A 24,888-nucleotide genomic window follows, 5' to 3' on the forward strand; every position below is an offset into this window, starting at 1 on the left:
TTAACATATTTAAATAAATATACTATAGTATTATAATATTATAATATACTATTTAATGATTTAATATTATATTTTAAACATTCTATATATTATAGTATTAAAATCCCTAAGATATATATATAGTATTATGATACAATATTTAATATATTTACATATTATATGTATTAGACCATAATATTATTTTATATGTATTTAAAAAATGGAACAGACTGAAAATCACAAAAGATTCCTAAGTAGCTCACGAAAGGTGAAAATGTAAAAATAATATGATGGGAAAATGTAAAAAATAATAATTATAGAATTATAAGCTGATAAAATATTGATTTTAAATACTAAAATCATAAAGTTTTAGATGTCTATACATGCACTTGTTTATTTTGCTGTCCTAAGTACAACTGTTTTGGAACTTTAAAGGAATCATTTACAATAATGTTATTTTTAAAAACCCACTTTTAAACAGAGGCTGGATGGCCATCTGTCAGGGGTGCTTTGAATGCAATATTCCTGCTTCCTGGCAGAATGGGGTTGGACTGGATGGCCCATGAGGTCTCTTCCAACTCTTTGATTCTATGATTCACTCAAAGGGGGCTGGCTTCCTGAGGATTGAAGCCTTCCCTGCTTCAACTCAAGGCGCATGCGCTGAAATGGGCGGGGCTTCTCTTCCGCGTTGACCGACGTGCCCCGCCTCCTGCTTGTTGCGTCGTTGCTGTGGCAACAGGCGCGCGTCTGGCTGAGGCTTCCAAGATGGAGGCGAACCAGTGGAGCCGGGTGGTTCGGGAAGTGAAGGGACACAAGCCGTTTTGCTTCGGGATTGTGAGTTTTGGGGGGTAAAATACGGAGGGCATAATAACAATATATAATATAGAAGCTAAAGCATGTATTTACTCGTCGAAGGCTTTTTTTTGGCCGGAATTGGGTTGCTTTGAGTGTTTTGGGATGTAGGGCCATGTTCCAGAAGCATTCTCTCCTGACGTTTCGCCCACATCTATGGCAGGCATCCTCAGAGGTTGTGAGGTCTGTTGGAAAATAGACAGATGGCGGAAACAGAAGAACGGCCTGCCTGAGGGGAGCGTGCTTGCTCCATCCATGTTCAACATCAACACAAATGACCAGCCACTGCTAGAAGGGACAGAGAGTTTCATCTATGCTGATGATCGTGCCATTACCACTCAAGCAGGGAGCTTTGAGATGGTAGAACAGAAGCTTTCCGAAGCTCTAGGTGCTCTTACTGCCTATTACAGGGAAAACCAACTGATTCATCTAAAACACAGACATGTGCTTTTCATCTCAAGAACAGACAAGTATCCTGAGCTCTGAGGATTACCTGGGAAGGAATCCCACTGGAGCATTGCAGCACACCCAAATATCTGGGAGTCACTTTGGACCGTGCTCTGACCTACAAGAAGCACTGCCTGAACATCAAGCAAAAAGTGGGTGCTAGAAACAACATCATACGAAAGCTGACTGGCACAACCTGGGGATCACAACCAGACACAGTGAAGACATCTGCCCTTGCGCTATGCTAATCTGCTGCTGAGTATCCATGCCCAGTGTGGAACACATCTCACCACGCTAAAACAGTGGATGTGGCTCTTAATGAGACATGCCGCATTATCACGGGGTGTCTGCGCCCCACACCACTGGAGAAATTACACTGCTTAGCCGGTATTGCACCACCTGACATCCACCGGGAAGTAGCAGCCATTAGTGAAAGGACCAAGGCAGAGACATCTCCAGCTCATCCCCTGTTTGGGTATCAGCCAGCACGTCAACTACTTAAATAAAGACATAGTTTTCTTAGATCTACAGAGACACTCAGCAAGCAAGAGTCCAAAAGTGGCAGGCTCAAACCCAGAACCTCAACCAATGGCTGATACCAAATGAGAGACTCCCCACTGGGCACACAGAGGACTGGGCGACTTGGAAGGCGCTGAACAGATTGCGCTCTGACACCATGAGATACAGAGCCAACCTTCAGAAATGGGGCTACAGAGTGGAATCCTTGAGATGCGAGTGTGGAGAAGAGCAAACCACTGACCACCTGCTGCAATGCAACCTGAGCCCTGCCACATGCACCATGGAGGACCTTCTTGCAGCAACACCAGAAGCACTCCAAGTGGCCAGATACGGGTCAAAGGACATTTAATCAACTACCAAACTCACAATTTTGTCTGGGTTTTTGGGGTTTTTTTTGCTTTGTTCTGTTAGAAATGTAATATAATCGACTGGGTTGCTGTGAGTTTTCTGGGATGTAGGGCCATGTTCAAACTACAGGAAAGGAGATTCCATCTGAACATAAGGAAGAACTTCCTAACTGTGAGAGCTGTTCAGCAGTGGAACTCTCTGCCCCGGAGTGTGGTGGAGGCTCCTTCTTTGGAGGCTTTTAAACAGAGGCTGTATGTCTATCTCTCGAGGGTGCTTTGAATGCAGTTTTCCTGCTTCTTGGCAGGGGGTTGGACTGGATGGCCCATGAGGTCTCTTCCAACTCTATGATTCTATGAAAGTCACAGAGGTATTTTTGGTTCTATGCGTAACTTGTACCTGTTCCAGACATCTATGAGGCTTCCACTAATTATATGTTTGTTAAAAGTCTTATTTAATCTCTCCTTCATACCATTGGTATGTGTGCTACCCAAATCTTAGTCCGTGTCCTTCTAGATTAAGTAAATTTACATTCATGCAGGTAGCTTCATAGTAAGTTTTTAAGTCTGTTAATTTTAGCCCCCTCCCCTCCCTTTGGCGTCAATTAAATTCTTATAAGCAATTTTTCCCCTTCCCAAACAAAGCTTTTTCCCCTTCCCAAACAAATTTCATTATGCACCTTTCCCATAAGTTAAAGATTTTGGTCCCTTTAATGATAGGTATATTCTGAAATAATTTTGGGGAGTATCATCATTTTTATTATTGCTATCTTGCCCAGCCATGTTAATGGTAACTTCTGCCAATTATTCAGGTTTCCTTTGATCTCCACCTACGTGTTTCCATAATTATCTTTAAATAAGTTAATGTTTTTGCTCGTGATCATTATTCCCGGATATCTTATCTTCAGGACTACCTTACAATCAGCAAAAAAATGTAATAAATTTGGATTTGTCCTATTTATTTTAAATCCTGATACTTTTCCGTACGATTTGATTACCTCTAATAATTTTGGAATGCTTTGTGTTGGGTTCGATAGAATACATACCATGTCATCCACATATGTTCTGGTTTTGATTTCCTGGCCCCTTACTTTGAATCCTTTGATTTGTATGTCCTTTCTGATTCTTATACTCAGAATTTCCAATCCCAGAATAAACAGTAGTGGTGAAAGTGGTCCCTTTCACAATTCCTAACAGCCAGTAGGAGTTGAAGTTGTGGGAGTTGAAGTCTAAAATATCTGGAGGGCCGAAGTTTTCCCATGCCTGCTCTGGCAGCTATGTTTTATGGACAATATAATAGTTTAACTGCCAAAATTTGTGAAATAGATTGTGGTTGACCCTAAATAAACTACATTAATAGAAATAGCAGAACTCACATAACCCAAATTCCCATAAATTCAATGAATTTCTTGATCAGACAATGATTAGAAATAGGCCAGTGTTGGAACTCATGCAGTCCTCCAGATATTGCTAAACAACAACTTGTACAACCTCTCACCCTTGTTTGTGTCAGCGAGTGCCTCTGGGAGTAGCAGTTCAACAATTTCTGGATGACTACATAACCCCTACAATATCAACAAAAGGGGTCCCAATCAGTGGCCAAACATTCCCATTCTCCTTCCTTTACTATATTGTATAAACTCTACTTTTTCTAGGAAATCATACCTGGTACAAAATCGAAATCTGTTTCCTGTAACTAAAGTCTTGCATTCTTCTGTTACAGCGGGCCAAATTTCCTAAGCCAAATGTCGTTGGAAAGCAACTTATTGTCTGGAGGGAACAAGAAAGGTTACGCCATGAAGCTGAAATGCATGTCAAGGCCCATCAGATTGGCCAACAGGTCAATGAAATGGAGGAAGTGGATGAACGCAAACGCCTCCACCGTCTTGTCCAACAGAAGGTTGATGTGGAAATGCAGAGCTACCTGGCAGGAGAAGAGGAGAGGAGAAAGAGGTAAGCCAAGCCTATGGGCAGAATAATTTTATATCACCTTTTGTACAAGGCCTATCACCCCTGACTTCGTGAGGTTGTGTGGATTGATGGGAATGGTAGTTCATCAACATCTGGAGGGCCACAACAATGATGTCACCATATTATATTATGGTGACATCATTAAAGTAGATGCACTTTTAAAAAAAGGCAAGTTGTTGCCTTGAGATGCTTATTGTTCTAAAATGGTGTGGAATCCTTTTTCGATGGTAAATGTTTTGCATGCAGAAGATCTCAGGCTCAGTTCCCAGCACCAGAAATTCAGAGCATAAGGGGTGCATCTGTTTCTGAAATCCTGGAGAACTGCTGTCAAACAATGTAGAGCACAAGTAAGGATTTATTGATGTATTTATTTATTTAGTCTGACAATTAGATTGGCATTAAAGACAACTCTTGGGAACTGTATTATATTAGTGGCTGCTTTTTAACTCGGGAAAATCTTATCCAAAGTCGAGGGTCATCTTATATGCCGGGTGTCATATTATAGGGCAGATGCTGAAACTTCTGAGCCGGACTGGAGAATGTGCAGTCACCGCATATGGCAGGAGAAGCTCAAAAATTTCTGCGGCTGCATACCTGCCATATGCGGCGACCGTATGAAAGGAGGGAGGCCGGCGGTATACAAGTACGGTAGAAGAAAATCCTCTTACCAGGATTTGTGGAAAGAAGTGACTTAATGTGGTCTCAATCACGAGGCTTCACCAGGAAGGTGTAAGTGAAGGGTGGAGCAAACTGCAGGCGTCTGGGATGCCTGGGGTATGGAAAAAAGAGATAGAACGGTGCTGTGCCCAGAAAAACACGCTTCTTTCACCCATATGGCCTGCCCTTGTATCCTATTACCACACCTCCTTCTCTGCCTCTCAGATCTCGAACCTGTGGAAAATTACCATATTGAAATCAAACCTGATGTTTTTTAAATTTTTATTTGGTGTGCTTTGGAAGAAGGGTAGTCTTATACGACAACTATATCCCAAACACTATATTTTAACTGGAAAAGTTGGGGGTTGTCTTATATGCCCAGTCATCTTATATGTCAGAAAATACGGTGTAAATATGTATTCCATTAATGACCAGCAGGAAGAAAAGAGAAGTACAATATTAAATACAGAATTAAAAGCAATGTTAAATATAAAATATGTGTATTTATAGTAATTAAGAAGCAACATGTGATGGCAATACTGTTTATGCTAAGACAGCATCTTATGCTGACAGGTTATTGTTGCCATACAAAAATTTGGCTATAATCTCAGAAAACCAGTCACCCAAAATGTAGTCAATGTAAATGCTTCAAATCTTCCTGAATACTTTATAAAGTTGGATTAAGAAAGCAGCATTGAAGATCACAAAAGAAAGAACAATCCAATAGAGTAAGTCTCACAGTTTCTGCTTTTTTGCCTGGCAAGAACACAAGCATTGCCCTCTTTCAACTTCATCTCCTTCAAAGATTTCGTGTACAAAATGGATACAGATCATGCATTCTATCTCAAATGCCCTTGAGAAGTTTTGAAGTGCAGTTGAATAAATAAAGGGTATGCTAAATGATTCACATAAAAGGTACATTTTGAAGAATAATTTGAATTCTCCATGTTGAGTACATGACAAGTAAACTGCCCTTCCAGAGTTCAGCCATTTGTGGCCCAGAGGAATTATTCCCAACCTTTCATCTTTTTGGACTTCAGCTCCCAGAATCAGTGTTCATTGGCCAAGCCAGCTGAGGTTTGTGGGCGTTCCAAGTGGAAAACACCTTGAAGGCTAGAATTTTGGGAATCAGTGATGGCATTAATTAAGCAAGCCTCACCTTTTTTTAGCATCATAACTTTGCTTCTGTGTTTAAAGTGAAGAAGCTTAAATTGCAATTCCCTTGAAACAAATGCAAAAATAAAATCTAAATCCAGAATTAAAACTTTTGTCATTTAAAAATATTTTTGCCTTAAATTTTAGTAGTTATTTGAAATGTTCATATGTGTACCAACCAGTGTTCTTCAGTGGACTCATACTATACATAATATACATCAGAATAGACAAGAGCTCTTAGGGTAGAGCATAGACATCCATCACTCCCTGATTTCAGATGTTACTTCTGCCTCTCTGTTTCTAAATTAGGATAAGCGGGTACCAACAAAGACTAGACTCTTCATCTTGTACTAGTTGTAGAGACGATGAAATTTCTGCTGAAATGGCAGTTATAAAAAGTGCAGGAGCTTTATCTGTTTATCCTGAAACTCTAGGACATGTCAGATTTCAAAGGAAATAACTTCAGACTAGAAATGGCTGCCAGAACGGCCAAAAGTTAATTCTTCACAGGGCAGAGTTTCTGCACCCAGGTTGTTGCTGCTGACTCCTGCAGTTCTGGCTCCTAGTGACAGATGCCAGAGGCTCTGGGAAAGCAAAATAATGCAACTTTCAGACAGCTCTTAGATGTTCAGTCACTGGCCAGTGAACATTACAGGTGTATTTTGCATTGTCAAGCTCTTTTCCCAAAGAAGACATTTTTTCTTCTGATTTGTAGAGCATTCTTTTTTTTCTGTTCACCCACACAGCATTTTGAAGAATTCTCTAAAAAAAAATGAAATGTGTCAAATGTCACTGAGTTCTTAATTAACACTCTACCCAGGCTACTGAATCTCCTGGAAGCAGAGGAAAAAGGTTACTTCACTGAAATGGAATCACTAGAAGAAACCATGGGGGACCGACAAAAGGATATGAGAACAAGAGCAAAAGAGCTAAGAGAGAAGAGGGAGGAAGCGAGGAGGAAAGTTGCGGCAGAAAAAAGGGAGCAGCAGTTCAGGTATGTTGGTCATAAGCATAGGTGGGCCTTGCTAGGAGCCGTGTGTGTTGGTTTCCTCAACACTTGCTGAGCTGGCCAGGTGGCAGTCGTGGAGGGACTCTTCACACCAGTTCATAGAAGAGGAAGAGGAAAACCACAAGTGTATGTGTACAGAGCTCTTTATCACTTACTGTGATTGCATAGTTGCTTGTGCAAAAGTTGTGTGGTCTGTGGGTTGCTTGTGGTACTTAGAGGAGAAATCCAGTATATTCCTTGGGAATTCCAACAACCTCCTAACGTCTCCAGCATGCCCCAATCCCTTTTGGCTGAAAAGCATACTCCTTGCTTTTGAAATATTGCTCAAGGGGTCCAGCTGTAAACAGCAACATTTCCAATGTCCAGAAAGATGACTGAGAGACCCAGTGTTGGGGAAAAGGCAGAGAATAAATGGGGAATGCTATCATGTGGGCTATGGGTCTCAGGTGGTTTTCAGAACCCACTTTTTGGCTGCAAAAGCTTCACAATCCTTGATTTTACAAAAGGCATGATTTGGGGGTAATGTAAATATGTAAAGATGCACAACTCCACTTCCAAAAGCAACTAAAATTATATTGCCCCCAAATATTTCCATTCCCCTCTCAAAATGGCAATGGTAACACGTTTTTTGGACTACTGTCTGCAGAGGTTTCTGGGAGTTGAAGTGCAAAACACCCAGAGGACTAGAGTTTGGGAATCACTGGCCAGAGGATAGCATTCATTAAGTAGGTCCCACTTTTTTTGGCATCACAACTTTGCTTCTAAATAAAGGAGTTTAAACCATGATTCCCTTGAAATGAGTCCAAAAATTATATCCAAATCCAAAATTAAAACTTTAACTTGATCCCTTTTTATTTTTATCATACATTTTAGTACAGTTATTCGGAATGTTCATATCCTATCTACCAGCCAATGTTTTTAGTGAGCTCATACTATATATAAACTACATCAGAATAGGGAAGGGCTATCAGGTGCTCTCTGCCACAGTTTACTGGGTTTGACTGTCCACTTGAAGGTGGGTAACCAGGACAGTTTTGGGATTCTGCTTGCGTATCGTCCACTGTGCAACACAGTCTCCCTACCTGAGCTGGCTGAAGTGTTCTCCAGCCTGATTCTGAATTCCCAGCGCCTGGTGGTTCTGGGTGATTTCAACATCCATGCGGAAACCACTTTATCTGGTGCGGCTCTGGACTTCATGGTTGCCATGATGACCATGGGACTGTCCCAAGTTATAACTGGGCCCACTCATCAGGTGGGACACACTCTGGACCTGGTTTATATTGTGGACGGAGGCGAGGTTGGTGGGGAGGAGCAAAATATTCTCCCATTGTCATGGACCAACCACTACCTGATCAGCTTTAGACTTTCCGTAGCTTCCAACCTCCGCAGGGGTGGTGAGCCGATAAAGGTGATCTTTTGTCCTTCAGGTGACTGAAATGTCAACTTTGCCTGGCATTGGAAATGATAAGGAGTTTAAGGATTGGGTTGTGTCCCAAGCATCTGGAAATAAAAAGATTCCTCATCCCAGTTGTTTTCACAGTGCTTGTTTTTCTTTTTGGACCTAAGTAGATTTATTGTATCCAGAACTGGAATTTCAAATTTCTGGTATTCTGAAAAAAAAATATTGCTTTGGAAGGGTGACTGGATAAATGGCTTTGCTGTTATCTCAAATATATCCCATGAACATGTTGTTTTATTTGCTCCATTCTACCCATTGGTAGCATTTCTTGTTTATATGTCTGTATTAATGAAAGTTATATTTTCCCCAAACCCGGGATAACAGCATATAATTCTCTCTTTTTAGTATAACATTTGTCGCTTCTTGCAGAGGAGATGGGAATCTTAATGATTCTGCTGTGGTTTGTAAAAATGGATAAATGTTGGTGAGGGGCACATATTTGGCATTAACCTTTGGAAACAACATTAAAATTGTTGCTTGCTGTGTCGCAAATGTGCTTAGGAAAGCAAAGTGACAAAGTCCAACAACCATCTGGGGGAGCAGATGTTTATTAGTGGTTGTAAAAGTTGTTTTGGAGAATTTATTTTGACAGAATGAAGATGCAATTGTAGAGTTTGTTTTGCATATGAAAATTGCTGCTTTAGCTAAATTTTGGCTTAACTCTTACTTCTCTTTTTAGATGACTATTATATGTCTAAAACACAGGAATATAATACCTCTTGTTACATGGACCATACCCTTATCATAACCAACTAAGATGTCACCATATAGTAAGCTTTTAAGTTCTCCAGATCCTTTAAAATCAAAGTTGCATGATATCATTTACATTGCATGAAGAAGAGTTCTGGAAAATTTGAATATTTTCTCACTGTGTCATGACATTTAGGTTGGTTCTGATGAGGATACTGCACAACTCTGGATTTTACAGATTTTCTTACAGGCCAATATATGTTTACATGTTAACATTGCTGTGTGTGTGTGTGTGTGTAGCTGGATAATGTTTTATGCAATCTTTTGCGTATTTTCCACTCAACACAGTGGTTCTTAATTCTGAGTCAACTGGCATTAGATTCTACTTTTAATCTCCTTTCTGTTAATGGGTTTTTGCTACTTTCTTGGAATGTCACGATCTCTAATGTCTTCAAACGGCAGAAACGCTGGCTATAATTTGGTAATACCTGTGCAAATATGAGAGAAAACTTAAGAATTTCTCAATCCAAGTTGTACTAAACAAACCCAAAAATTATTAAAGATCAATCTTGCTCTAGAGTCATCCAAACTCATTGCTGAGATTAGGGGCACAGGATCCCTGCAAAAGTGAAAATAAAAATAAAATAAAAATAATGCTATATTTTTTACCTCACGAAAAATATCTCTAGGAATCTCTAGGTCCTACATTGTGATTAATTTCTACTGGAAGTTGACCATAGAATCACTGTGGAGGATCTAGAGAGAACATTTAAATAAAATCAATGTATTGCCAAAGGCTTTAATGGCTGAAATCATTGGTTTGCTGTGAGTTTTCCAAGCTGTATGACCATGTTCTAGAAGCATTCTCTCCTGATGTTTCGCCCACATCTATGGCAAGCATCCTCAGAAGTTGTGAGGTTTATTGGAAGCTAGGCAAGTGATGTTTATATATCTGTGGCATGTCCAGGGTGGGAGGAAGAACTCTTGTGTGTGAGGCAAGTGTGAATATTGCAATTGATCACCTTGATTAGCACTTAATAGTCTTACAGCTTTAAAGCATGGCTTCTTCCTGCCTGAGGGGAATCGTTTGTTGGGAGGTGATTAGCTGGCCCTAATTGTCTCTTGTCTGGAATTCTCCTGTTTTTGAGTATTGTTCTTTATTTACTGTTCATAAATATCATGCCTACAAATGTGGAGGGCCAACTGTACTAGAAATACCAGATGCATATAGAAAGTTGTCTCATTTTCCAGGCCAAATTGCATGTGCTGTTGTTACTCATATCTTTTTCTACTTGTTCAATAATTGCCCTTGCGTTACAGTCATTCATTTTATGTCACATCCAAAGTAGAACCCAAAATTGAATGCCCTCCCAGTTTGCAGTGTCCATTTCTTTTTGTGCAGTATAACAACTTTTTATGCTAAAATCTGTATAATTTTACATTGCTTTCTTATGTCTTCGTTAAAAATGTATCCTACTGATCACCAGAGAAGCTCTCAATTTTATTTGCTGAGTCAATTAAACTCCGGCACCTGCAAATTAAATCTAAACTGAGAACAGATCATTAACAGCATTCCCTTGCTTCAGTAGCCGCCGAGGCTAAAAAGCAGCAGTGCACAGATTTGTCAAATTGTTCTCCAGATTTTTTTCTGGCTGAGTTCACTATCCACTCTTTGATTTGCCAGAATATCTAGTTGAAACATAGTTCAATGCTTGCAAAGTTAGTTTTTGAACATCTCCTGTAATCTTCTAGCCAAGATGTCCAAGCTCAAGAGGTGGTACATGCAAAAAGTTAGGAAGAGCGAGGAGAAGGGAGAATAGCCTCTTATCATCTTCCTCGTTCTCCCTATGTGGATTGGGCCCAGATGATATATCAAGGAGAAACCATTTTGCTCTTTGCCTCCCCCAAATCCTGTCTGCCCTGAAAAATAGCAGAAGAGAAGCAAACACAGAATATGCTTACTAGGCAGAAATCGAATGGAGGATTGGCTGGGTCTAAGAAGCAAACTATGTGCCATGGGATGGGGACAAGGGAAAAGGTAGATCAGAGCAACTTGAATTAGAAGCCAATTTCTCTCCTGAAATCCTTGAGAGACCTCACCAGAAAACTCAGAATGCCAGTAATACAAATCCCAAACACAAAAGTTTTCTGATTTTGAATTCTGGTTGCTTTTTGTTGTTGATTATAACAATAAATAGGGAAAAGATGGCTTGCAATCTGTTGGGAAGGTATCATATTTATCTGAGTCTAACATATACCTATTTCAACTAAATGACCTTGCTAAACTTAGGGTGCACATTAGATTCGCATAATACTTAGTACTGAGCCAAAGTAAAAGGGGAAGCTGTTTCAGGAGTGCCTCCAGCTTCTATTTGAGAGACGTTATGGTGCAGGTGAAGATGAGGAAAGGACTTGGGAGGCAGGGAAGCAGCCTAGTCCTGGCCCCAGAGAGGAGAGATGAGTCTAGCCTATCCTCGCAAAGTGAATTTTCCAGTTCCTTTGCCTGTAATGTAGCCTGCACAAATTCACTGATGCCCTCCCATTCCCATATTAACTTGTGTAGACTCTGCTTAGTTTCCAAGGTCAGATAGGACCTGGTACCTTGGGAGTATTTAGTCCCCATAATGGGACTTAATTCCAGTTAATCAGAATAATAATAAATAATAATAAAGCATCTCTCCGAAGGGACTCGGGTCAGCTAACAATGCACCCAAGGTGCCACACATAAAATAGAATTACATATCATCAAAGCCACATACATTTTGACTAAATACAAACAATTGGCAATATCAATCAATAAAATTTAAAAAATTAAATTCTAAAACTCTGTCATACTTCTTAAACACAAACTAAAGTGTCGAATAACAATGGTTGACGTAATTAGTAATATGACCATAACATATTACTCTAGGTCAAAGGCCTGTGAAAATAGCCATGTTTTTAGGCTCGAATGGAAGATTGGAAGATTTGGGGTTAAACTAACCTCTCTAGGGAGGGCATTCCAGAGCCAGGGAGCCATCACTGAGAAGGCCCCCTCTCTCGTCCCCACTAACCTTATCTGTCAGTTACAGTTTTAAAAAGCTTTTCATGATATTTGCTTGTGGTTCACTTTTGCATTCTGGATCTGAGATTTCCTATCTCATTTTATAGTATGGAGGAAAAGAGACATATCATTCAGTGGGCTGACTACGATGGTGTCAGCACCTGGTTGTCATGCCATTTTTTTCTGTTACACAACTGTTCATCTATAGAATGGCTATGTTCTAGGTTCTGTCTATACATCTATTGCCATCATGTATGTTAAATTCCAATATATATGGATCTAAAGGAGTTTATTTACTTTTCTCATTAACTCTGGCTCAGAGAAACTTGTGAGGAGCTGCGGACACAGTGGAGCCAGAAGCACTTATTGGAGGTGTGTGAAGACCGCTTGGCTCAGCTGGCCCTGAAGGAGGAACTGAAGAAGCAGAAAGCACAGGAGGAGGCCAACTTTGCAGCTCTCTGGGAAGCGGACAGGCTGGCGAAGGAGAAGCGGGCAATGGAGGACGCCCAGAAGAGATCTGGTCGTAATGATGACATGCTTAACATGCTTAACACTCAGCGGGCGATAGCAGAAGCTCAGAAGCAGGAGGAGAGGCGGTTGAAGGAAGAAGAGGCTAAACTGATGGTAACAGCAAGTTTTACAGTTGTTGATTACTTTGCATATCGTAGAGTAGACATTACTTCATTTTTTAACCTGCTGGAAAGCCTTTTCACCTAATATATTTTGGGTAACCACTAATAGTATAATTTGTGGTTCAGTACATCAGGGTTTCATTGGAAGTCGCTACACAACCCTCCAGTTCAAGTCTTTGCCTGAAAACAGGCCCAAACATATGACACAAAACATAAGAAAGCAGAAATGTAGAGCAGGGTGCTTGCCTAAAGCTAGTCCCTACATGGTTTGAACAATGAATTAATGCTTGCATCTCCCCTGCCCCTCCAGCCTCTGTACCCCCTAACAAGGTTAAGAAAGCCAATCTGAAATTAATTGAAATTCTTTTCTGGAACAGCTCAAATTGCAGAAGCATGAGCAAACTTTGACCAGGGAGTTATGGCACAGGAAGATGAATGGAATGTGGGAAATTATAACTCAATATCCTGCTCAAAATTGTGATGGTGCCTCATGCCCCAGAAAGAGAAATGGGAGGAAGGGTTTTCATGATTTTAGGTGGAAGGAAACTGCTTTCTTGGTCACAAAATGTCAAAACGTGAACTTATTACCTTGATCTGGGAAATCTTCACCCTGTATAAAACAGTATCCTTTTTTTAACCTTCCTGTTTCAGTAAATTAAATCCACCCTGCCGTTCCTTTGAAAGTATAAGGCAAACACTATGAATTAATAATTCCTCTTGTCATTGTAGGAAGAAGACCGACAGCTGATGAAACTGGAGAATGAACGTGCTGAGATAGAAAGAAGGAGGAAACTCAGAGAGTGTGGCGACATGTTGCTGGATTCCATGAAGGAGAAGAGAAAGCGTCTCAATGAAGAAAGGGAAGAGGAGTTGGCATTAGATATGAAGATCTTGGACCATGTCCTTCAAGAATCCTTGGAGGACACTGAGAGCCAAAGGCAAAGGAAAGTAAGGGCAACCTTTAACTGCGATTGTAGACTTCCTGCAGTAGCTCCTGAATGATGTGTGTCATCGTTTAATAGTGATAGCTTCAGATCATAGAAAAGGAAATAGCAAAATATATAGTAACTCCACTGTTACACAGTCAGGTAGCTGCAACTAGCAGAATGGCTTGATTTTACATTACTTTGTGGTAACTTCTGGCAGAAACATACATAGAATCATCTGAAGGACCTAGAAAATTTCTAGAGATGACATATTTTGTTGGATGCAGGTAGGTGAAACCACTGTAATGGGTCCTGTAGGTAAGGGAGGTCATATTGTATGTGAAGATTTTTTAAAAATCATCCTTTTTCCCTGACTTGCATAAGTTCTGAAATCAGAACAGTTTTTCAGAAATAAGCAAAAAAAGATAAGAAAAAAGATTTAATATCTAACCCGATAGCAAAATCTGAATCAGCAACGTTATCTTAGCAACAGGGAGAATAAAACAAGGCCAACATGCTTGGAAGTTCACAGCTTGACTAAAAAGAAAAGCCTAATTAACAACTCATCTCAATGAGTAAAGCTTAGGGTATGAAAAGTGTCATGTAAAGAAGGGGATTTTCAAGACAGTCCATTTTTTGGTATTATTTTGTCTTTATATTGGTTTGTCATATTATCTGACTTATTTTTACTTACATATATTATTTATCATCTTTATGTCGCAAGCCGCCTTGAGTATTTTGGGGGCAGGTATAAATGCTATTATTATTATTATTATTATTATTATTATTATTACTATTTATTTGCGCTACCTGCATAGCACCCCTTCCACCCCTTTCAATCACAAGGGGTTTCTCAGTGGTTGTAATATCCTGAAGCCTGCCAGGACCAGCTGAAGATATTTTGTTGCCTTAAACAAGGAACCAGGTGATTCCTCTTCTTTCAGGCACCAAAGTTGGAGGGTGTTGCAGTTGCTTTTTTGGTGGCTGCTCCCAGACTTAGGAATTTCCTCCCAAGAGGAACCAGGATGTTTTTTGCAGGCAGGTGAAGATATATCTCTGCCTCTAGGCATTTGTGGGATGATGAGGGGCCGGCTGCTGGGGATGTTATGGGTGGGATTTTGTTTTTAGTTTTTAAATGTAATTTTATTGTATTTTTATTGTATCTGAACTTTGTATCCATGACACAAATATTGAACTGTTTTTATTTTTGATTTTAAATTTAATTGGGTTGTGTTGTGTTGTTGTTAGCTACCTTGACTCCCTATGTGGAGAAAGGTGGGAAAAACATAAAAACGATGATAATAATGAATATCATCTTGCTACTTCAGCAATGACAGCATCTTCCTTTACCTCCAAGTGCAGCATATTGTGTCTCTTTGTAGAAGTTTCCTATGCCTACCAGGATTAGTTGCAGTTGAAAACATATTCTCGTTGACTTCTCCAACTCCGTTTAAAAGCCATTTAACCTACTAGTCAAAATATCATGGCACTGAATTCAAAAAAGTGGTTGTGCATCGTATCAAGAAGTATTTCTCTCCTGAAACTATCATCAATCAGTTTCACTAGTTGATCTGGAGTTGGTGATACAGCATTCAAACTAATCCACCACACTTGTTCACTTACATTAGAAGAACATCTAGAGACCTGCCAAATTCTATTTCTAGTTTAAAGGCATTAGATTATTGACACAATAGCTGTTCCCTGCCACGCGTTGCTGTGGCTCAGTGTTTTGTGTGTGTATGTGTGTATATATTTGTGTATATATATATGTGTGTTTGTGTATATATGTGGTTTTGTTCATGCGTTGTAATGTATATTTTGGCCTTTTTTGCTTTTAAAGCCCCTTCCGCTGTGTTTTCCAGTGTTTTAATGAGTGATGGTCACTCGTTGGCCTGATAGGTGTATTGTGTCCAAATTTCTTGTCAGTTCGTCCAGTGGTTTTTGAGTTATGTTAATCCCACAAACGAACATTACTTTTTTATTTATAGAAATTGCTCTTTTGTCAGACATTCCCTATTTACTGCCTCTGCACATGGTGTTTTTCAGGCAGTTGTGTTTCCCACTTTAGCTCCAATATATTTTTCTTCCTGCTAATTTTTTTTTAATGATCCCATCAGTATAAGAATATCAGTCCCAAAGTGATCAGAAATCAATCCAGTCAAATCCTGGCAAGAAGGAGGGAGCCGGTGGATCAACCTATCTACTTCCCCCCTTCCCTGATCAACTCAAACAATTTGAATATTCCACAGAAAAATAAATAGACAATTAATATGATTCAGCTGATAATAGTTATATTGGCTCAAAAGGTTGGCCCAAAAGGAATGAGATGTTGATTTATTTATTTATTTATATTGTCAGAAGCTAATTGAGGATACAGTTACAATGCATTTAAAAGTACAATGTAAAAAACTTGGCATTATACTAGATTTCCTTTGACCAGAAGCTGGCCACTTGGAGTGCCTCTGGTATCGCTGTGAGAAGGACTTTCATTATGCATGTGGCAGGGCTCAGACTGCATTCTGGTAGGCGGTTTCCTCATCTCCACACTCACATGTTGCAGATCCCACTTTGTAGCCCCATTTCTTAAGGTTGGCTCTGCATCTCGTGGTGCCATAGCACAGTCTGTTCAGCGCCTTCCAAGTCGCCCAGCCTTTTATGTACACAGGGGGAGTTTCTCATCTGGTATCAGGCATAGATTGTGGTAATGGGTTTTAGCCTGCCTCTTTTGGACTCTCACTTGCTGATGTGTTCCAGTGAGTGTCTCTGTAGATCTTAGAAAACTATTTCTTGATTTAAGTATTGACGTGCTGGCTGATATCCAAATAGGGGATGAGCTGGAGATGTCACTGCCTTGGTCCTTTGCTATTGGCTGCTACTTCCCGGTGGATGTCAGGTGGTGCAATACCGGCTAAACAGTGTAATTTCTCCAGTGGTGTAGGGCGCAGACACCCCGTGATAATGCAGCATGTCTCATTAAGAGCCACATCTACTGTTTTAGCGTGGTGAGATGTCTTCCACACTGGGCATGCGTATTCAGCAGAAGAATAGCAAAGCACAAGGGCAGATGTCTTCACTGTATCTCAAGTGGCAAAGGATAAGAACGTGAACAGAGCTTTGTGAATTTCAGAATTTATCAATAGAAATGTGTCAGTTATTCGTAACTTCAGATGCCATGTGCTTTAAATGCCTTTTTTCTTCGTTTTTTGTCTGACATTTCATAGAGAGAGCTCTTGAAAGAGCAGACGACCTATCAGGCATACCTGGCTCGACAGAGAGAGGAGGAGAAGCAGCGGGAGAAAGAAATGGACAAACTGCGAGCCGAAGACTCTGCCAAGATGTGGGCAAAGAGGGCTGAAAAGGCGAAGGCCCTGAAAGACGCCAGGGATGGTTTGCTGAGAGAGGTCATGGAGACAAGGCGGCTTCAAATTGAGGAGAAATGTAAGGCTCTTGTGGTGACATTTCCCATGCTGATGTCTCTGATTATCCCACAATCAGCATGGTATATGTTGTAATACAACACATTCAAAGGGTGATGTATAGCTCTCTATTTCAGCCCATTGTTGGGTTGTGACAGAACTTGTGGCAGGATGAGTCATGCGTAGTTCACGTTTTACCAGTCCACACACTGTCTTGCCAGAGAAAGAAAATATGCCACGCAGATGATCAGTAAAGAACAAGAAGTTTACTTTATGTAATGCAGAGCAACATATATACAGTCATGAGAACAATGGCATTGACTCACACAATGTCCTTTTTGAGAGAGATTCAAATGGTATTTAGGTATCCACGTGGGAGATCTTTTTCTAGAAGCTCATGAAGCAAGAACTGTCTCTCTCAGCCTGCAAGCTCTTGCACAGCTAAGGCCTAAATATGTAACACTTGCCAAAACTCCCAGGCTCATCTAGCTTCTTAGACATGGCCCTACCAATCAGCTTTGTGCTTTGCATTTTCAGTTAACACACTCACTAAGTATTTTGTTTACACGCCCTAACAGAACTCTACACAAGGCCATCTGCAGGATTAAAATCCTCAGCCACAAAGCTTGTTTAATGACCTCTCAGCCTGTTCTACCTCACAGGAATGTTGTGAGGTTAAAAACGAGGATGTGTTTTCACATGCCGCTTTTTTTTAATCGTATATTTATTTAAAAGAACAATACAAATCTCTACACAAACAAATGCATTTTGAGCAATATTTCCTAACATCTGTACAATAATTGTTCCTAACTATGCCATTCCTTCCTCCCACCCATCCTGTTGTAGTGACATCTCGTCTTTGGGTTGAAGGCAGCCATGTAGTTATGTTCTTCCTTCCTAGTAAAATATTTTTCTATTCTTCTTTCTAGCATAATAGTTACTATTTAAAAATTCCATGCAGAAATTCTAACAGATTAAATTACAAAGCCTGTTATATAATTTTTCCCATTTCCTTTTTTTTTTTACAAATTTAAGAGTGATTCCTAGTCTGATATTGTTTTTTTTTTTTTAGTTTTGTCTTTGTTCATCATAGCCAATGTATCAATTCCTGCCATTCTATACACTTTTAGTATCAATTCTTCCATGGGATTTCCATGGGGTACTGTGAGTTTCCCAGGCTGTATTACCATATTCCAGAAGGATTCTCTCCTGTCGTTCCAGCCACATCTATGGCAGGCATCCTCAGAGGTTGTTGTTGAAACCTTCAACAACACAAATTCTTCAATTGCTGGGAGATCTGATTTCTTCCAGTGTTGTGCTTATATAGCAATTATCATGTCGTTTCACATGCTGCTTTGGACCCTTTCAAGGAATGGGAGGGAAAGAAGTTCCGTAAATCTATGGTGTAATTATAAAGCAAATAGCTGTAATGAGCAATGTGTTGTCAAAGGTTTTCGTGGATGGAATCACTGGATTGCTGTGAGCTTTCCAGACTGTATGGCTGTATTCCAGAAGCTTTCTCTCCTGATGTTTCACCCACATCTATGGCAGGCATCTTCAGAGGTTGTGAGGTTTGTTTGAGACTAGGCAAGTGGGGTTTATATATCTGTGGAATAATGTTCAGGGTGGGAGAAAGAACTCTTGTCTGCTTGAGGCTTGTGTGAATGTTGCAATTGATCCCCTTGATTAGCATTGAATAGCCTTGTAGCTTCAAAGCTTGGCTGCTTCCTGCCTGGGGGAATCCTTTGTTTTGTTGTTGTTGTTGTTGTTGGTCATGTCAGGAGCGACCTGAGAAACTGCAAGTCACTTCTGGTGTGAGAGAACTGGCCATCTGCAAGGACATTGCCCAGAGGACACCCGGATGATTTTGATGTTTTATCATCCTTGCGGGAGGCTTCTCTCATGTCCCCGTATGAGGAGCTGGAGCTGATAGAGGGAGCTCACCCGCCTCTCCTCGGATTCAAATCTGCGACCTGTCGGTCTTCTGTCCTGCTGGCACAGGGGTTTAACCCACTGCGCCACCAGGGGCTCCATAATCCTTTTGTTGAGAGGTGATTACATGGCCCTGATGGTTTCTTGTCTGGAATTCCCCTGTTTTTGAGTGTTGTTCTTTATTTACTGTCCTGATTTTAGAGGGTTTTTTAAAAAAAAAACTAGTAGCCAGATTTTGTTCATTTTCATCATTTCCTCCTTTCTGTTGAAATTGTCCACATGCTTGTTGATTTCAAAGGCTTCTCTGTATAGTCCGACAATGGTGGTTGTGAGAGTGGTCCAGCACTTCTGTGTTCTCAAATAATATGTTGTGTCCAGGTGGGTTCATCAAGTGCTCTGCTAAGCTTTAATGAGCCTTTTGATGTGTACTTAATTGGCTTGCAGTATTAGGCAATTGCTTCTTTTTTATCCTTTCAGTGCAAAGAAATGCCCATGAACAAGAGGAACTTTTCCGGGACAGAGAGTTATTAAATGCAGCCATTGAAGAACACAAACGTCAAGAAGAGGAAGGATATTTGAGGTAATTTCTCCTAAGCCCATTGTATGCTTCCTTTCAAAAGTGTATAGAAATATCAGAATCCGGTGCTGAGCTTTGTTTATTGAAGTTGGATGTGGGTAAAATTGCCAATGAATTCATGGGCAGCGCTCATGTCCCTATAACAGCTGTGCAAAAGAGGGAATTACAGCAGGTGACAACCTTTATAGGACATGCACCCTATTGCTTCACCTGACAACCCTACGCATCATAAATATATGACTCCATGTTGCACGAGTTTCATTGACTACAAGTTTATTTTGTGATACAATTGGCAATGTCAGTTAAAAACCTTACATATAGCTTGAAACCAGGATATCTTCAGGACTATCTTCTACTTTATAAGTTTCCTGGGTTTCCAAAACTTCAGTAGAGGTCCTTCTCTTTACTCCGCCACCATTAGAGGCGACTTCCACGCTGTCAAAAATCCTGATAAGCTGCTACCCTCTATTATCCTTAGGGCTTCCAGACTGAGAACCAGGGAGGGCTCCTGTACCTTCAGTGGTTGTTTGAAAAGGAGTTTCAGCAGGTGTTGTTTATTGCCTGGTTTTGTGGCAAATAACACCTGCTGAAATATCTTTTCCTACACAGCCCTTAAAGCTACAGGATCTCTTTCCTCTTTAAAATTGGGTAATCCTAAACAGAGCAAAGGGGGAATCAGTTTGGCAGGGTGTTTCACTGCGTTCTTCTGCCAGCATGGATATATATTTTAGACAGACATTTTCAGTCTTCAGTCTGGATCACACTTGGTGAGGTTTTAACTGGTTGAGCAGTCTGTTGATGTGTTCAATATAGTTGAATTCATAATACAATCAAGCCTTCCACATTTGCTGAGGTTAGGGGCACAGGACTGCTGCAAAAATGAAAAACTGAATGTCATAAGGAAAAGAGGGAGCTGGCTTTTTTCTGCTGCCCTGGCAACTAAGACTTGGAGCAATCAGTTCAAATTTCAGGAAATGGGTTTGCAGCTCAACATTAGGAAGAACTTGACTGTGAGAGCTGTTCATGAATGTGAGAGCCGTTCAGCAGTGGAACTCTCTGCCCCGGAGTGTGGTGGAGGCTTCTTCTTTGGAAGCTTTTAAACAGAGGCTGGATGGCCATCTGTCAGGGGTGCTTTGAATGCAATATTCCTGCTTCTTGGCAAGGGGTTGGACTGGGTGGCCCATGAGGTCTCTTCCAACTCTGTGATTCTATTTTCACAAGAGCTGTCCAAAAGTGAAACTCTGCCTCAGAGTGTGATGGAAGCTCCTTCTTTGGAGGCTTTGAAACAGAGGCTGGATGGCCATCTGTCAGGTGTGCTTTGATTGTACTTTTCCTGCATGGCATGGGGCCAGACTGGATGGCCTGTGAGGTCTTTTCCAAATCTGTGATTTTATGAAAATAATACAATTGCTATTTTTTAACTTGATAGAACACTTAGCTAGGAATAAGTAGTTTCTCCAGCATGATTCTATTGGCAACTTCCAGTGGTTTCTAGTGGAGAAACTAGAGGTTCCTAGAGAGGTGTCAGAGCACTCAGTGGTGCAATGGGTTAAACCGCTGAGCTGCTGAACTTGCTGATTGAAACGTTGGTGATTTGAATCCAGGGAGCGGGGTGAGCTCCTGCTGTTAGGCCCAGCTTCCACCAACCTAGCAGTTCGAAAACATGCAAATATGAGTAGATCAATAGGTATCACTTTGGTGGGAAGGTAATGGCGCTCCATGCAGATATGCTGGCCACATAACCTACAAGGTGTCTACGGACAATGCTGGCTCTTTGACTTAGAAATGGAGATGAGCACCACCTCCCAGAGTCAGACACGACTAGACTTAATGTCAAGGGGAAACCTTTACCTAGAGAGGTGTCACCTACTTAGGGATGCAGGGCTCTGATGCTGACCTTGGGTCTATTGATTTCATTGTATTCCTACCCTTCCTTTCCTAGAGGGAGCTTTTCACTTGCTCATTCCAATCAAGTGGAATATGGGGTTTGGGGCAACCCATATAATAAGCTTATGGTTCAGCTTTTTCTGCTCCTAAATATGGGACATCCTGTGTGAAGCAGGTTATTTGGCAATCCTACATGCAGATATTAGCCGGTTTTAGTTCTTAAACTAGAAATCCTGCATTTCGTACCTTCAGACCAAGCCCTAGAGTGTGTTATAGATGTGTCAAATTAAAGGCTCACGGTCCAAATCTGGCCCACAATTTCATTTTATGTCGCCTTTCAGATGCTGGATTACAACCCCTGTAGCCCTGATCATTAAATATTGTGACCAGAGCTGATGGGAGTTGTAAAACAGGAACATCTGGAAGGCTGCAGTTTATTTTATTTAGTCAGGAGGGTGGGGTTTGAATTTAGAAACAAGGTTAGTGCAAATGATGTTTGACTTTAAAATGTCCTTTACCCTTTCCCCAACCTCAGAGCCATAAGTGCTGTTGGGTTGCAATTCCCATTATCCTCATAATCAAGTGATGAGAGTTCATAGAATCATAGAATCACAGAATCAAAGAGTTGGAAGAGACCTCATGGGCCATCCAGTCCAACCCCCTGCCAAGAAGCAGGAATATTGCATTCAAATCACCCCTGACAGATGGCCATTCAGCCTCTGTTTAAAAGCTTCCAAAGAAGGAGCCTCCACCACACTCTGGGGCAGAGAGTTCCACTGCTGAACGGCTCTCACAGTCAGGAAGTTCTTCCTTATGTTCAGATGGAATCTCCTCTCTTGTAGTTTGAAGCTATTGTTCCACGTCCTAGTCTGCAAGGAAGCAGAAAACAAGCTTACTCCCTCCTCCCTGTGACTTCCTCTCACATATTTATACATGGCTATCATATCTCCTCTCAGCCTTCTCTTCATCAGGCTAAACATGCCCAGCTCCTTAAGCCGCTCCTCATAGGGCTTGTTCTCCAGACCCTTTATCATTTTAGTCGCCCTCCTCTGGACACATTCCAGCTTGTCAATATCTCTCTTGAATTATGATGCCCAGAATTGGACACAATATTCCAGGTGTGGTCTAACCAAAGCAGAATAGAGGGGTAACATTACTTCCCTAGCTCCTATTGATGCAGGCCAAAATCCCATTGGCTTTTTTTGCCGCCACATCACATTGTTGGCTCATGTTTAACTTGTTGTCCACGAGGACTCCAAGATCTTTTTCACACGTACTGCTCTCGAGCCAGGCATCCCCCATTCTGTATCCTTGCATTTCGTTTTTCCTGCCAAAGTGGAGTATCTTGCATTTGTCATTGTTGAACTTCATTTTGTTAGTTTTGGCCCATCTCTCTAATCTGTCATTTAATAACATCTGGAGACCCAGATTGGGTAAAAGGTAGAAAGCAGAGCCTATTATGTAAACAAAAGTATTGTTGGTCCTCTCTTATCCACGGATTCTCCATCCATGATTCAACAGCCCTTTGAAGGGCTGATGTGGCCCTCGATGAAGATGGGTTTGACACCCTTATACTAGATTTTTTCTTGTCGTTAGATACATATCACATTTTATTATGTTACCTACAGGGGTGTTCAGCAAGCAAAGAAATATCGGGAAGAACTCCAAGCTCAGATGGACTACATCAATCGGGCCCATGCTTCTGAAAAGGAGGAGCAGCAGAGAGAATATGCCACAGCACAGGAAGTAGAAAGGCTTTTCCAGCAGAAGATCGCAGACGTCTTGTCAAGACCCTACATGAGAATGAAAGACCTCCATCCTCTACGGAGGCACCTCATCAGTAGCTCACAGTCTTAGAGTCAGTTAAATCTGTGTAATAGGTATTTATACTCGTGGCATTTAAAATAGTCCAGTGGCCGATAAAGCCTGATGGTGCTTCGTGATTGATGGAAGGAAAGATTTCCACAAAGGTCACATGTCGGGTTTTTTTCCAATCTGTGCTTAAAACTTGTAGAACTTAAATAAAGAATTCTGAACAAAGAAATCAATCAACTTCAAATTCTTAAGGAAATAATTGAAATGAAATTATCAACCTACAATCCTATGCTGCATATATTCCCAGTATGGATCCCCCACTCCCCTCCCCACAAAACAAGGTGTGGTGTTACAGTAGCATATAGGTCTGTGGAAATTTTATGAGGTTGGAACTGAGAGATCAATGTTGAATAAAGCTTTGGCAAATTCATTTTATAATTGCCTTGGTAATGTCTATAGGGTGGAAAATGTTAATCCCTCCTGATGATTTTGAACTGAATCTCCCATCAGTACTAGATGGTGTAAGCAATGCTGAAGGTTGTTGGGAGCTGTGGTCTCATAATATCTAAAGTGTCATATTTGCCCATTCCAGGGCATAAGGGAAGTTATTAGGAATGAGTTTCATGCATGCCAGATGTTAGATCAGGAATGTCAAGCTCATTTTCATTAAGGGCTACTTCAGACTTATGGTTGCCTTTAAAAGGCCCTTGAATACATGGACGGAGAATATTTTATCTGTGCTCTTTAATTTGGGTCTCCATATGTTATTGAACAACAACTCCCATTGTGGCAAGTTCTTGATAGTATGGAGATACTAAGCCACCTTGCCTGTCTCCTGAGGAATCTGTATAACAACCAAGTAGCAACAGTAAGAACAGACCACGGAACAACAGACTGGTTCAAAATTGGGAAAGGAGTACGGCAGGGTTGTATACTCTCACCCTACCTATTCAACTTGTATGCAGAACACATCGTGTAATGTGCAGGGCTTGATGAATCCAAGGCTGGAGTTAAAATTGATGGAAGACACATTAACAATATGCAGATGATACCACTTTGATGGCTGAAAGCGAGGAGGAGCCGAGGAGCCTTATAACTAAGGTGAAAGAAGAAAGTGCAAAAACTGGGTTGCAGTTAAACATAAAAAACAAAGATGATGGCAACCAGACTGATTGATAACTGGCAAATAGAGGGAGAAAACGTGGAGGCAGTGACGTTTGCAGTCTGCAGTCATCTTTGCACCTAGAAATACAAAGTTTGTATTTCTAGGTGCAAAGATGACTGCAGACTATGGCCAGGAAATCAGAAGATGTTTCCTTCTTGGGAGGAGAGCAATGACCAAACTTGATAAAATAGTTAAGGATAGAGACATCACGCTGGCAACAAAGTTCTGAACAGTTAAAGCAATGGTATTCCCCATAGTAACCACTGGATGCGAGAGCTGGACATAAATAAGTCTTAGGAGGATAGATGCTTTCAAACTGTGGTGTTAGAGGAAAATTCTGAGAGTATCTTGGACCGCATGAAGATCAAACCAGTCCATACTCCAGGAAATAATACACTGGAGGGAAGGATATG

At 40.9% G+C, this 24,888-nt stretch overlaps 1 protein-coding gene across 1 annotated transcript; it reads left to right on the top strand.

Moving 5' to 3' along the window:
- The first annotated feature begins 689 nt into the window (after positions 1–689).
- Positions 690–23,543, top strand: CFAP53 (cilia and flagella associated protein 53). Its single transcript, XM_060761254.2, has 8 exons — positions 690–813; positions 3,865–4,094; positions 6,745–6,918; positions 12,446–12,749; positions 13,487–13,705; positions 16,905–17,121; positions 19,509–19,611; positions 23,124–23,543. Exons 1-8 carry the CDS (start codon positions 745–747, stop codon positions 23,350–23,352), a joined length of 1,545 nt encoding a protein of 514 aa, XP_060617237.2. The 5' UTR covers positions 690–744; the 3' UTR covers positions 23,353–23,543.
- Positions 23,544–24,888: the final 1,345 nt, after the last annotated feature.

The sequence above is a fragment of the Anolis sagrei genome, chromosome 2 (genome assembly GCF_037176765.1).
Source record: "Anolis sagrei isolate rAnoSag1 chromosome 2, rAnoSag1.mat, whole genome shotgun sequence".
Classification (NCBI taxonomy): domain Eukaryota; kingdom Metazoa; phylum Chordata; class Lepidosauria; order Squamata; family Dactyloidae; genus Anolis; species Anolis sagrei.

Excerpts from the sequence above, each read along its gene's own strand:
- CFAP53 (XM_060761254.2), top strand. The coding sequence starts at position 745 with ATGGAGGCGAACCAGTGGAGCCGGGTGGTTCGGGAAGTGAAGGGACAC. Across the intron at positions 6,919-12,445 it reads AAAAGGGAGCAGCAGTTCAG|AGAAACTTGTGAGGAGCTGC; the intron begins GTATGTTGGTCA and ends ACTCTGGCTCAG. Across the intron at positions 19,612-23,123 it reads GAAGAGGAAGGATATTTGAG|GGGTGTTCAGCAAGCAAAGA; the intron begins GTAATTTCTCCT and ends TGTTACCTACAG.